General features: G+C 37.4%; 1 protein-coding gene across 1 annotated transcript in view; it reads left to right on the forward strand.

Annotated features, from left to right (window-relative positions):
• rngtt (RNA guanylyltransferase and 5'-phosphatase) overlaps window positions 1–15,837 on the forward strand; it is a 58,458-nt gene that overhangs the window by 15,088 nt on the left and 27,533 nt on the right. The window contains exons 9-11 of the mRNA XM_079474771.1: window positions 2,475–2,610; window positions 3,118–3,189; window positions 11,913–12,077. Of these exons, the coding sequence (XP_079330897.1) occupies window positions 2,475–2,610; window positions 3,118–3,189; window positions 11,913–12,077 (373 nt within the window). The remainder of the gene's footprint in view (window positions 1–2,474; window positions 2,611–3,117; window positions 3,190–11,912; window positions 12,078–15,837) is intronic.

Consider the following 15,837-nt stretch of genomic DNA (forward strand, 5'->3'; position numbering starts at 1 on the left):
AGTTTCTCCTTTTGATCTTTTATTCAAACAATTCTACAATATTCAGACATTTCATTCAAGTAAAACAGTTTGAAATGGTGGGAATATCACATTATGAAAATGTTTTTTTTCTCTAATACACCCTGGTCACAATTATTGGCACGCTTTTATTCAAGAGCTCCATTTGCAGCTCTGAGTCTTTTCCTTTCAGGCTGATGAGGTTTTAGAATATATGGCAAGTCATACAAGTCCATTCCTTCATACAAAATCTCTTAAGGTCCTTCAAATGTTGGTGCTCCCTGTTCTTGAGTTCATCACGCTCATGTTCTATAGTGTTCAGATCGGGGAACTGGGATGTGTTTGGCAGGATCTTGATTTTGCGTTCAGTGACATGTTCAGTTGATTTTGAACCAGTGTGCCGATGGAAGATCTAACCCTGACCCATTATAATATTTCTAAAAGAGCAAGTCAGATTTGGAATTTGGTATTTGATATAAAATCTGAACAAGACCTCTGGTATAAAAGTAGGTCCACAACAATGAAGATATGGCGACATATTTAACTGTGGACAAAGGGCACTTTTTTTTTTTTCCTGTGTGCACAAAACCCATCTTTACATTTTTTTAATGGCCATAGAACCCAGTCCTGGCTGAAGTTCAGTATGGCAGATGAATATGGTGGAGTTTGTTTTTGCATGAGAGCAGAAGATTTGTTTCTTGAGCAGTGTCCCAAACAACTTGTGGTGATGGAGGTGGGCAGTTTTCCTTTATTTTTATTAAATGCTTTCTGACCCCAAAATCAAACTGATTACTGCAATTTGTGCTCTTTTAAGAGTCTTTGGCTGCTCAAAATATTCTCCTCGCTGTGCATTGAGACAATATAGACACACAACCTGTTTCAAGCTGATTTTTCAACACCTCCGGTCCATTAAGATTCTTGATCATTGCCTTGAGGTCGGAACTGATGTTGTTTTAACTTTTTCCTTTTATATCCACTTTCTATTTTGTGTAGCTCAACAGAACTATATTGCACATCAGAACTAGATTCTTTAGTGTTATCCATTGTGATGAATAATTTAAGGCGTTTGGGCTTTGTGTTATTAATATTTATTCTCCTTTGCAACAAGAAGTCATGACTCAACAACTCCATGTTTCTATTCACCTTGGTGTGCTAAGAAGATCTAAATATCAATGGGAATATACTTGGGAGATATTTTAATCATAAGAATTTTTAGGGGTGACAAAAAATGTGACCTGGGTGTATTATTTTTTTCATAATGTTCAATTCCTCTCACTTCAAATAGTTTTACTTGAATGTAATGACGGAGTATTGTAGATTTATTTGAATAAAAGATCAAAAGGAGAAACAATGAAGATATTTACATTCTTCTGTGCTCCTGTTTAGCAAGCGGGCCAATTTTTATTGGAGGGCACTGTAAGTTTACCATTGTAAAGAATAACCATCAAATGTCACATTACCGTGTTTCTGATGAACATGTTCCCTCTGTAGGCGGCTCACTAGGTGGTGGGAAAGATAATAAATCTCTTAATTGAATCTCTTAATTATCATTTTGGAAGCATATTTTTCATCAGAAAATAACAGAACGGCCCTGGAGGGCATTTCACTTCCCTGTAATCTAATGAAGCTTATTAACACAATTAATTCTCATCATTTTTCTGGAGGAAGTGAACAGCGGTCACACTAGACTCAGCGCTGTGTTGTTGTGAATCACTTCCTGCAGTGGACATGCTGCTGGGAATTATTCCTCTTCGTCCGTGTTTGGCTTTTCTGTCAACTGCTGATCAGAAACTGTGAAGATCTCTTTCAGGAAGTTAATTTAGTGACATTATAAGAAAAACGAGCATGCTGCCTATATTCAAATATGGTGATGCGTCAATAATGTATTCAAATAGTTTCCAATATATTATATTAAAATTATTCAAAACTCAATTAAAAAACTGTTTAATATTATCTGTAATAGAAGTGCTTCAGGGATATATATATATAAAGTCTATATATATATATATATATATAGTAAATTTTTTTGTGTTTCCTTATTTGTTTCCAATGCCAGAACTATTCTCATATTTATTTTAAATGTGCACACAAAAGGTTCAAATTTAACCTTGAATATTTTCAATAGTGTAACAACAAAAACAGTATTGTTAATAGGTTATGTTTTTGAATAGGTTGATGTTGTATATGTTTTAAATTTATTTGAAAGAGGTTTTCATTGTATTGTGCATCTGGTATTGTGTGTTGTATGGTATCATGAGCCGACTATGGTTTTATCCCTTGAAGCGATGGATCTCTACACCGTGTCCAGTTGCACGTATCCATACATTTGTACATGGCATTAAATCTAATGTAATACATCACCTCACATTGTCTTGTGATCTTATCTATTTCTCGATTATAATAACTGAATGATGACAGTCTGTCTCTGTGAGAGCACAGGCCTGGGGTCAGTCATTCTGTCTCTTGTGTTTCCACAGGTACATGATGTTGATCGATGGAAAGAATGAGGTGTATATGATTGACAGAGACAACTCGGTCTTCCACATAGCCAACCTGGAGTTTCCCTTCCGGAAGGATCTGCGCGTTCACCTTTCCAACACACTTTTAGACGGGGTGAGTTATTAAACGTCTGGTGATCTGTTTAGTCAGTTAGTGGTGCCCTATTCCAAACCGATAGATGAAAAATAGATAAATGATGACATGTTGAGGTGTGGTGTCTTTCTCTTTAGTTGTGATGAAGAGCATCTGATGATTTGTTTTATTGTGTGCTTTTCTAAAAGTCAGACGTTCTTTCTTCCAGTATAGGTTTATATTTTGGAATAATGGCGATATATCTCTTGAAAATATGAAACCATCAAGTCCATTTTTAGGCAGACAGTCAATGTAGAAGTTTTAGATTTCTTTTTTATTGTCAAACTTTATTAACAATGGAAAATGTATCCATGTACTGTACATGCATTCCTGAAGTATTTACCATTTAGGCTTTTCAAATTTCAAGCCTTTCCTTGAAAGTGTCTTGAAATATGTACGATTTTCTGTTTTGGTTTTGGTGAAAATGAACAAATGTGTCATTTGTGTTCACCATTCCTGCCTCATTTTTCTTCTGATTTAAATTTCCAGGAGATGATCGTGGACAAAGTCAACGGTCAGCCCGTCCCGCGTTTTCTCATCTACGACATCATTAAATTTAGCGTGAGTACAGCGTTCACACACTCACCTCGTCTCCGTAATGTGACGTTTGTCTGTGTAAAATGTAGAACACATGACCTTTATACCTGCGGGAAGGCAGACGGCTGGTGAAATGTGCAGGGTTGTGTGTTTGACGGATGGCTGGAGCTCAGGGTTTGAATTATAAGAGGGTTGGTAATATCATCGGTAAAAGAAAGTCATTTCTGAAGCAGAACTACTTCATATATTCTGCTGCAAGATTATGAAGACTAATGTTTATTTCTTTGCAATAACACCTGGAATGTGTATGAAAGAAGGTAAATAGGGTCATTCTGGATTACGTGTTGACTTGATTTCCTTCACTTGAGCAATGAAACGCTCAGATCACTATGATGTCTCATAACTTTGGGAGGAATGGTGAAAGTCTCCAGCAGTATTTTCTGCTCCAGTGATCTGTAATTCTAGTAATCTTGCGGTACACCGAATGAGTTTGGTTGGTTCATTCGTCAACGTGTCAGATGATCGCTTTCATTAAAAGATTAATATTCAAATAGTTATATTACAGACTAATGCTTTATGTCATCAAATCTGAAACCATCAAGCTTTGCCACATGTGTCATTTAATATAAAACAGATTATCCATCTCGAAGGTGCAGATTAATTTACATCTTAAAATTGATTTATATTCATGCGTTCCTGAATTATTTATACCGATACCAATTTAGGCTTTTAGGAGTTCAAGAGTCACAACTCTGGAAGGGTTTTCCGTCTGTATAGCTGAAGTTCTTATTTGTGGTGGTGTTACTTATTAGTGATCAGAAGAAACTTCGTTTCTGTTGACTTTTGCAAAGCGAATGAAAAAAATACTTGACTTACAATAAAGGAGGAAGATATTCATTTATATTCAAGATATTCAAGTACACAACACACACAAAGAATCATATTGTGACTTCTGTCCAGCTCAAAATATGAAAATCTAGTTTTCTTTACTGTCTATTAAAGGGATCGTTCACCCAAAAAGTCTGTCATCATTTACTCACTCTCTTGTCAAACCTGTTCTCCTTTCTTTCTTTCTTTCTTTCTTTCTTTCTTTCTTCCGTAGAACACAAAAGAAGATACTTTGAAGAATGCCGATAACCGGACAGCGGTGGCAGCCATTGACATTTATTGTTTGGACCCAAAACCAATGCAAGTGGATGGCTGTCCGCTGTTCGGTCAACAACATTTTTCAAAATAATTATTTTGTGTTCTTGCAGGTTTGACAAGACAAGAGGGCGAATAAATGATGACAGAATTGTCATTGGTGGGTGAACTATCACTTTAAAAAGAATCGCTGTAGTATTCCAGGACCATATGGTTCATCAACAAAGAATTGTCTCATCTCTCTTTTTGTCGTCCAAGACGCCCTGCAGGTTCTTTGAACACCCCTGCTGTCGTCTGGCCCGTGTTCGGTCAGCTTCTGTTGTGCTCACCCCGTTGAGCTTGGCAGGCGATACCTGACTCCCTGTTTTCATGTTGACGAAGCCAACTCCATTTCCTCCTCTGAAATCATTACATTTCTTCGTGGATAATGGATTGATGGTTCTGTCCGAAGTATCTTAGCAGTTTTGCATTGGGTTGCAAGACAAGACGCAGGGTTCTTGATGGGGTGTATGAGGGTGTGCCCGTGCAGATCCAGTGATAGTCCTGTAGTTAAGCATTATGGACTTGAATCTGATACGGGCTTCTGCCAGTGGAGAGAGATGAAAAGGGGTGTCACATGGAAGAGGAAGCGTGCCGCTGGTTTGATAGCCTTTGCAGGAAGACCAGCAAGGAGAGCATTGCAGTAGTCCAACCTTGAGATCACCAGGGTCTGGACAAGGTGTTGTGCCGCATGCTCAGTGAGACAGGGTCTAACCTTTCCAATGTTGAATAAGGCATATCAGAGTTTATTAAAGTTCACCCCAAAATGAAAATTCTGCAGAACGTTGATAATCAAACAACATAGAACCCTATTGACTTCCATTGTACGTAACGCATAACCACAGAGAGTGTTTTACAACCGCATGAGGAGGAATAAATGAAGAGTGAATATTTATTTTTAGATGAATGACTTTGACGTTTCTTTTGTATTAATTGTGATGCAGATGTTGTGTGTTTTGACAGACCCTTCACAGCCTATCTGCTTTCAGTTTAACAGGAATTATTTGTGATAACAACCTAATGTCAAATGCATGACATGACAACTGCGAGAGCCGTCCCTCACCTCGCTCGTGAGTTTTAGTGAAATTGTATTATCTACAATTTGACAAGAAGGAAACGGCGTATTCAAACCGGACGCATTTGTGAATGTTTTATTGCTTGATGTTATAAACATTAGGTTAGTTTAGCATTGCTGTGGTATTCTGAAACAACTCTCAGAAGAGATTTTGGCATGTTCATGACACATGAATGGTATGTTCAGATTCTTGTGTGATGTTTGTACCGCACAAAACTTCTGTTTTTGGTTTTTCAGTCGGTTAAGATTATAGGACGGGTGCGACACAGATGTTTACCGTCTACAGTTTACACATATATTGTCTTTATTACTTTTTATTATAGCCGGTGTAGAGGGACAGTGGAAATAAAGCATAAAACATTACTGAGTAAAAATAAAGTATAAGAAAGACTCGTCTGATAGTGCTGCTGCAATCCAGAATCCCTTTATGTTGCTTAAATAACTGAAAATACAACTCATTCATTTCATTAGTCAAAGTCTTTTAAATCACATAAACATTGATATTTAGGTTTATATTCATTTAATAACAGCAGATTTTGCTCCATGAATATTTCGTCGGTGTCTTTTCCATGTCATTCATTCCAAAAAGAGTAAAACATGGATTTCAATTTTTTGACTTTGATTTTTTTCTTCGGCATCTCGTTTCATGGCTGATAAATGTGATTCACTTTACTCTCCGAGAACAGAAAGAACGTCTGACACGGAATGATATTCATTATTTAATTTGAGTTGTTGGGTTCAATTTGTAAAGAGTAGTTTTGTTTTTAGTTTTATTGTGATTTTGTTGTTATTTTGAAGTTCACTTTTGCTTGCGTACGCAATTCAGTGCAAAATTTTAAATGCAGGAAAAACAACTGTAATAAATCAATATGCAAAAATCCTTCATATTATTACAGTGTATTGTGCCCTATTTTGACATTTGTTCTACATTGTAGCTTAATTTCTGGTTTTATTTATTAGTTTAGATTATATGTTCATTTGAGTTTAGTTATTTTAGCTATATTCCTTTGTCATTTCGTTATTTGTTTGTATATTTATTATGTTCCTATGCAAGATTAATTCAGTGATAAACAATTGAACAATTTTAGGGCCTCGGCTTATTTCAGTTTATTTCTGAGGCAACAGTTCCAGTTCATTTAAAGCTTTCAATGATAATAAAAAAAAGATTATTTACTAAATAAGATGTTTCAAAAGTTTCAGTTTTGGTAATCTGTAAAAACCTTGATAAGAACAAAGTATCCTGCAACATTGGGCTTGAAACAGAGATGGCGAGAGAGAGGTAAAGAAACCATAATATACTGTTGTGTGGGTGTCTAAAGTACTGGCTTGTGGCTACCAGTGACCTTGAGCAAAACTCAAAAATTCATTGAATGTTTTCAAAGTTGATATTGTTCTCAGAAGTCCAGTATTGATTTTTCTGTGCAGTCGTACAGAAGCTTCAGGCTGTACAGATGCAGTCTAACATGACATCTTTTCTATTAGACGGCTAGTGAAGCAGAGATGTGTAGCATCAGTACCGGCCATGTTTCATCATCTGGCAACTAATCTGATTAATCTCACGCATGTTTTCATTTCTGCTCTTCAAACAAAACGTATGTCTTTCACACATCACGGGGAACTGAAAACAATACCGGATCCTGTTTGTCTGTCCTTCGAGGCCTCTGGGCCTCACACATCATTAGAGCCCCCCACACGCCGTCCCTGGTGCCAGACCCTTTATCCTGTATAAATCGACATGATTTAGTGAACTGACATAAGATGACTAAGAATAGTTTACAGGTGGTTAGCTCGCTCTGAATGCATGGATGACCTCGCTTATGCTAGAGGCTCAGAGAATCCCGAGGGCCCAAGCGGTCGACTCGCTGGTCTCGGGTCGTGTGGCCTGGGGCTTTAGAGACCCCGCTGGGCCGGTCCAGTTTTTACTTTGAAATGTTAATGCATGGTGCCGGAGGCTGAAAGCTTCATGTGGGTCATACATTTTCATCCTGAGGTGATTATACAGTATGTGACTTTGGGGCATTGAAGAAACAAACAAAAAAACTCCTTCATATGCTGAAGCTGCATCATTCGAACTTCATACATTTTCATGTTGGTCACCGTGTAGTCAGATTGTCCCTGAAGGCAATGTGGTGTCATTCTCATGAAACCACTGAAACATCGTGGATAAAACATATCATTTGGTTACACAAAAAATGATCATAATAAACATAATTGTGTTCTCTACCTTGAACAAAGCATTATTTTGACACAGGAGTGATTTATTGCTTTTTTGCTGAAATTCTCATTACCGTAATGCGTCCTGAGTGCATTACATGTTGCCATTTAAACATGATCAGTCAAATGAAAACATTCTGCAAAAACTTTCTTCTGAATGTTCTTGAATGAAAAAATCTGAAAAACAATTATTGACAGAATATCTGTGTATAATAAATATGATGAAATAGCTTCCATGACTGATATTCTCATCCACCATAACATTTATGAAGGACTGTTTACACACACACACAAATATTTTTACATTAAATTAGATTTTATGTGAAAAAACACATCTGCCAGTACCTTTCAAATGTCTAACAGGTTAACAGAATTCTTTATATTTTACTAGTTAAAAGCTCAATATTCTCTTTTCATGCTGTGTACACGACTGTTTTATGCTCATACTATTGGATTGATCGCTTCAAATGATTACATTTTAAGCTAACAAACGTTTTTTAATGAATGCTTTTAAACAGCTCATAACTTGTTTTTAATGAATAAAATGTTTTTTAGAAAGTCATGTTTGACATCTTGAAACCAAAAAAACCCTATCAAGTTATATACTGTATATATCTATACATCTCCCAGAAATTGTGTTGAATTGCAGATAAATAAGACGACAACTTCAACACTCCAGGTTTAGCAAAGAGGCTTTTATGAAATGAAAACCTCAAAAATAAGCAATAGTAAGAGTGGTGCTTGCTTTAGAAATGTTATGTTTTTAGTGGCGTTAACTAAAGTCCTTTACACCTTATATTCACATTAATGAGCGCTTATAGTGTCCAAATCCAGATGAAAGCAGAGAGATAGCATTGAACAGCAAAGTGAAAGCAGTGAGATAGCATTGAACAGCAAGCCCTTTCCAAAAGCAGCCAATATAAATTCTTCATCTTATTTGCAATTTTCCAATTTTCAGTTTTGCTATCGCAGAGCAGCCGAAGCAGCGGTCTGAGTCCCGGCAGGAAACTTTCAAATGCAAATTGCTGCAGAGGAATCAAAGGCTCATCTTTATTTAAGAAACCGTTCCATATCAAACAGCAATAATGAAAGCTTAAAGAAATACGGGGATGGAAACATTAAGCAAAAAAGAAGTTTAACTTCATAGGATGCAAAGGTGAATCTTTTCTCACAGTTTCCAGTCAGGCTGAACTGTTGTCTCGAAATATGATTCTATGAAATCTATGATCATAGTTAAACGGTGTGCAGAAAACGAAAATTTCACCTAAATACAAGCAAAGTGTATGTGCGCAGAAACACTGCAACGCTGATTCAATGTCCCAACAACTCATTGAGCTTCACAAATCGGACAGAATCTGCAGCAGAGACATATAACCCGAGCACAAATCCTGAGAGCGCGTGCATCGGGTTGATATTCGGTTTAATGCTCGCAGACTTTAGCATGATGAGTTTGTTTCTGAACAGATTTCTTTGTTAAATCTGAAGGCCGCTCCTTCCAGATTGTCAGAGAATGACGGAGTCTGTGACTCAATGTGGTCTGATCTGTTGTGCTGCCACACTGAACATTTGGCGAATCCTCCGAACATTTGAGAGCCCTCGCAAACCATCAGGAGAAAAAACACGCTCATCCCCAAACAGAGAGAGAACTCATTTACAAGAGACCGTGGACATCTACTCTGCCAAATGAGACTTTTGAATTCCAAATACATGTTCAAAGATGATGAGCATCAAAGTTTGATTTCAATCATTCATTTCACTATGATGGTAATCTTTGGCATGACATCACTCAGAAAAATATTCTGTAGAAATGACAGTATTACTGCAGCAGTTTGCCAGTAACTTGCTGTAGATTTACATTTATGTCATTTACAGCAAAGCATTCTGGGAACCAAAATGAGAGAAAAAACGTGGATTTCTGTAATTAGGGGTAACATTCTATAGTATTTACTATAGCAAGATTTAAAAAGCACTTTAGTATCTAGGAATATTACTAACTCAAATGTATTTAGCATCTTTCACTTTTTACCCTAAATGATCACAGAACGAGAGCTGTATTAACAAGTGATGCACTTCACTAGAGATGCACAGATATATCGGCCAATAATCGGTAATGTTGTTTTACGCTATCGGCTATCTGCCTAAGGTCAGGGCCGATATCCTGCCTGTTTATTATTATATCCGGTTTAATAATAATGGTCATTATATGAATGAATAATCATTTAATCTTCAAATTCAGGTGTGGGCAGATATCACTCTGAAATTTAGTATCTTCTGAAGATGAAATGAATATTTCTTTACTTTCTGAATGTTATTAATTCATATGATGACTATTAATATTGAACATCAAACTGGTGATGTTTCTTAACGTTTTCTATGTACAAAGCAGAAATTCATCACATTTTCCAGCTCTCTTTTGATTGACAGGATATATCGGCCCTGATCATCATCTGTTTTTAAAACATTAACTGTGGAAAATGATTTTTTATCGGTGCATCTATAAAAACTATTTGATCTTGAATCAGATATTTGTGTCCAGTTGCTTGTGTGGTAATGTGTTTTTAATAACCGAGATAATGTACAGCTACTGGCTACTCGGAAAAGAAATCCCTTCAGGGCGACACATGAGGTCCTGATCACCCTGTGGGGTTTATTTTGTGATAATAAGAGGCCGACTGTTAATTACCCTTCACTCGAGTCTTGGATGAGTTTCCATTACAGAAGTGAGCCTCGAGGAGCTCTTTTAACAGACTGAAGGACTTTCAGTCAGCGTTTGATTCAGGAAATCTCTCTCTCTCTCTCCTGTGTCTCCGTTCAGAGCATCAGGCCCGTCCTACATTCATCTATCCGTTGAGATCAGCACTGAATTGTGTTCCTCCGTGTGATTCCAGCACAGATATCTTTCACAGATCGCTTCAAATCTATTTTGTTATCCGAGCTGCACCCTTAGATGGACGTTAAGTGACGAGGTCAACGTTTGATTTAGTTGTGACGTGGCTCGACGGTCCCATCGGAGCCTTAGGGTACGAGGCCCGAGAGTGCTGTGTGAAGATGTTGCCATGGAGACGACCGCTGCGGTCATGATGGAGAGAACGCGAGGTGGATTATTTCCAGGGCTTATCGCAGCCACTCTGATGCACGCGTGCACACCATCACCACGTCTGTTGCTCCCAACGTGTTTGTGCTTGAAGACAAATCAAACTGTCCTCGCGCTGAGAGCTTGATGCTCGAAGCTTCTTTCTCAGACTTCTTTATTGACACACCAGAGAAAACAGAAAACAGCGTTTTGATGATGGTGTGGTTAAAATCAAGAAAATTGTGTTTGTGAAAGCACAGATTCTATCCGGCGGAGCTCTGACACCAGTGTGTCCTCGTTCACATCCAGACATCAAAACACATTTATTACTGACAAGCCGTTTGTCTTTCTACTCTTAAAGGAGAAATGTTGCATGAAGTGACACTATTTCTGCTGATCGGAAAACATTTGATTTATATGCAGCGTGATTTATAGACCAATGAGATTTCACTCTGGGCGTGGCTACCCCAATACACCGAACAGAATCTTAAAGCGAGCTACTAGTACATTAAGGGATTGTTTGCCCAAAAATTCTGTCATCATTTGCTTACCTCCGTTCCAAAATGGTGTAAATGTTCCGCTGAACACAAACGGAGATGTTTCAAATCATTTCTATCATACAGAACGGTTTTGTTTTCCATATTGTTCAGATATCTGCTTTTGTGTTCGACGCTACAAAGAATGTTGTTTTGGGTGAAGTATCCCTTTAAGAACGGCATCAAGACCATTTTAGGCTCAAATGCATTTGGTTTTGCTCTTGTCTTGCTCTCAGACTAAGATGACTCAGATTTGATTTCAAGACCACAACTATAAAGATGTCACTTAATTGCCTGTTCACTGTTTGATTTATTTGTTTACGCCATCAAATACAATTGATTTATGTACAACTATTACAATGATTATGTTTTTTATAAATATGAGCACGTTTGCAAATGATTTTTTCCATACATATCGGCTCTTTAGTGTTTGCATTTGTTTGCGTTACTAAGCCAAAAAATAGACATCAAATTCACCTTTGCAATTAAATTTTTTATTTAATTATGATTTTTAGGCTTGAGTTTGTGTGACTCTTCCAGGTCTGGTCTGGTCTTGGTCTCAGTACACTCTGCATTCACTGCCTTTAAAGATACATTTGTTTGAGATAAAGTGTGATATTTATCTGCATGTAGACATAAGAAATCAGTTGTTTGTGTTGTTTTTCAGGGTCAGCCCGTGGGACAGTGTGACTTCAACAGACGTCTGCTGTGTATTGAGAAGGAGATCATCTCTCCACGCTTCGAGAAGATGAAAATGGGCCAGATCGACAAAGCCAAGGAGCCCTTCAGCGTCAGAAATAAGCCCTTCTTCGACATTCATGCCACACGCAAGGTATTTACTCTGAATCCCAGCAGACGTTTGTGACCGTATGAAAGAAAAGCTGCTGACTTTATGACTTCAGCTTTTGTGGCCAAATGCGTTGTGTGTATTTGGCACTTTGTGTAAAATTTGGGTTATTAAAGCATTAGAAGACAAAATCCTGAGGTGTTCCTTTAAGTCTTTAACTTTAAGCACTATTGAAAGACATTGTTTGTGAGTGCGTGTGTGTGTATGAGGGTTCCCTGCGCTGTGACCTTCAAAGATTCTGAGAACATCTGATTGGACAGCGGGAAATAAACATCATTTGATTGTATAAATGGCTCAGATTGTGTGGTTTGCCAATACAAGATGCTTATGATGTGGTCCTGCACACGTGGCAATATGTTGTCCCCTATGGTGTTAGAAATTGTATAAAACTATGTGAGTGTGATAAACATTTAATTTTTGAACACTCCAATGAAAACACTGGTCCCCTCACTTTGTACGCACTATAGGTGTATTTAAACATTGTTAATTTCTATTATTATATGTATATATATATATAAAAGGTTATATTATAACACATTTGACTAATCTATATTACTCGCTGATCAACAAAAAGTGACCACTGGTCCACATTTGCGATGGCTGAATACAAGAGCGTCAGCGCTCTCATATAAATGTTTTTATTTTCTTTCAAATAAATATTCTTACTGCACTCATTCGTTTTCATGCATTTGGGCCAACATGTAAAATAGACTAATACTGTCACGAAATGGCTTGGACAGAACCCAGATGCAGGCAGAACGAAGGGTTAAGGTAAAAAACTTTATTTAAATGAAAAACCCACAATGGGGAAAACATGCACAAAAAACAAGCAAACAAACACCTCCCACGTGGGGGACAAAACAAAACAAAGATCTTAGAATTGAAATAATAATTTCACGAACTGAAACAGGAACAAGTGTACAGCTACAGCGGACATCAAACAGTACGTAAACATACGTGCACCGACACTGAACAGAGGGAAACTGGGGCTATATAAAGGAAGACACTAACGAGGAGTAATCACATGGGAGATTGGTGACAGGTGATTAGAATGAAACCCTAACGAGAGTGAAATAAGAAAACACAGAACAGGTGATGGGAATGAAAACCCAAACGAGAAGTGAAACACAGAGCAGGTGATGGGAATGAAACCCTAATGGTAATAATTCGGAAGACAGGAGGGCGGGCTGAGAGACATAACAGGAAGACACGTGGTGTTAAGTAACAGCAAAAGCCATGTATCTCCACACTTAACAAAACAAAACCCGAAAGACGTGGCAATGTCATGACTCTGCCCAGTGAGCAAGAAAACCCGAGACAGGAAGGACAGAGTCCTGACAAATACTTAATGGCAATTCCTTGGTTCTGACACATATTTTAACAAACGATTCAGTCCATGTAACGCACACAGATCTGAATCATCGAGTTGTATTTTTGTCTCGTTTTCCCATATAAATTAAACCAAATCTGCCTGTGTGTTAAGAAAAAGAATTTGCCGCAATTTTTTAGTTAATATTTCAAACTGTTTTAAACATAAACTTTATATTTATTCTTTATTTTAGAAAACAAGACTCAAGTCATTTGCTTCTCGAGTTGATCAAACAATGTTTAGATATTTGTATTGGATAATAAGATAAAAATACTAGATGATAATTTTTTTACTTCATTTTCAGAGTGAAGTACACAATGATTCTTATTGTAGTAATTGTATAAAACGAAATATTTAATTTGAATTTCATAAAACATTAGTGCTTTATATTGATGACGATATGTGAAAAATATATCCCACAGACATAAAGAATGAAAAATCTGTAACATCTTATTTCTCTTACAAAAGCCATTACAGTCCAATGGCAATATCAGGAACATTAGCCACTGAGCTGTGCTTTCTGCGTGTCTGCGGGGAGAAGTGGGATCGTTTTCCACGAAACGGCTCAAGGATTTCCCCGAAATTTCCCACAAGAGAGGATTCAGACCACGTCTCATTTGGTTCTCTGTTCATTGTTCACCATCATGAATAAGTCGATTTCCTCCGGTCAAGTTTGCGTCTCGGTCTTCAGGCCCGCGTGCAGGATATCTGTGTATCTGAGCTTTGTCTCGTTTGGGGGCTCCGGGTCTTTTATGATGAAGTCATAATGACATGCTCTCGAGAACTGAGAGAGCGTCATTGTTGTGTTCTCCAGACGTCTGATGTGCAGACGGGAAATGGACACACAGATGAGTGGAAAAGATTCTCTCTACTGTAGTCTCCGTCAAAGAGCTTTTGTCTGGAGAGTTCACGAACGTGCACGGATTTATCAGATATGAAGCCTCGTCGAAACCACTTCGGCACAGGGAGCGATTTAATATTTTCTCATTAATACTTGATATGCGTTTAATCCGTTATTTATCTTTTGCTTATTCTCTCATTCATTTGTGTCATTCTTTTCTGAAGGACAAAAAACTACAAGCAAGTTGTTCATACTAATTAAACAGCTGATTTCTTGCTTTCGTTTGTTTGGTTCTTCCATTAAGAATATTACACAAATACGCAAAATCAATAAACCTGCTCACGTAAGTGTACAAAACAATTGCTAACCGCACAGATGTCCTTTGGATGTGTCGATTAATGCACAAATTATAGCTTGAAAATGTGGAATTTGTACTGTATTTAAGTATCCTCTTACACAGCAGCGCACCCATTTGCTCACTTTATATATTAATGGACGCATTTGTGTATATACAGCGTGCACATTTGCTTATTGAAGTATGCATGTGTGAGAGGCTGCAATCTACAAACACATACAAACTATTGAATTATGAAGATGCAGATAAGAACTTAACCTCTTAACAAGCAGCCTTAATCTTGAGAACGATATTGATCGCAAAAACAAGTTGTTTTAGCTTTCAAATGATGCATAGATTTTGAGCGTTCATGGAACAATAAGGTCATTTAAAATGCAGACACGCTAGAAAACACCCTTCTGACCCAAAACCTTTTACACAAAATGATCAATGATGATAATAAATCTTGAAAATGTGATGTTATTAGTCAGACAGAAACTGTTAATAGGTTGTTTGCAATCACATGGTTTTGATGACGCGCCAAGTGCATTTGGAGGGCAGCAAGGGATTTTCTCCATAGGAATTCACAAACTCAAAATACCACAAGACGTTTTTATTGTGTAGCAAATATTTTATTAGCTCATTTTTACCGAATGCAGACCTTACACAAGGAGAAGCCGTTTTACTTTCGGTTTTAAAGTGAGAAACGACCTTTTTGTTCAATCCTTTGTAAAATATAATGTCAAATATGTTATTAAAAGACATATTTATAGGAATTTGTCAAAAAACATAGTTGCAAGATTTTTCACTTCATCTGTCTATTACGGGCTCGTTCTTTTAACAGCAGTTTGTGTTTTATGACAAGTCAGTCTTGACAGAAATTTGGGCTTCCCTGGTCGTTGTTTAGGTATGTTAAAACTCAGCTCCTTCCGACCGCAGTTCCAGGTTTACAAGCCACTTTCATCTTTTCAGTCAATACTCGCATTTTCCCCAACAACTTTAGCTACACAATGAAGACACCCTGAGGTTGACTATCAACATTCTTCAAAATATCGTCTGCTGTGTTCTGATAAAGAAAGTCAAGCAGGTTTGGAATGACGTAAATGACGTACATTTTTGTTTAATCTTTCCATCTTAAATACAGTGTATGATAGAACGAGTGCCATGATACGGACATGCCAACCTGTTCTTCAGTATTTAA

Source organism: Barbatula barbatula (assembly GCF_947034865.1).
Source record: "Barbatula barbatula genome assembly, chromosome: 15".
In the NCBI taxonomy this organism is placed as follows: Eukaryota; Metazoa; Chordata; class Actinopteri; order Cypriniformes; family Nemacheilidae; genus Barbatula; species Barbatula barbatula.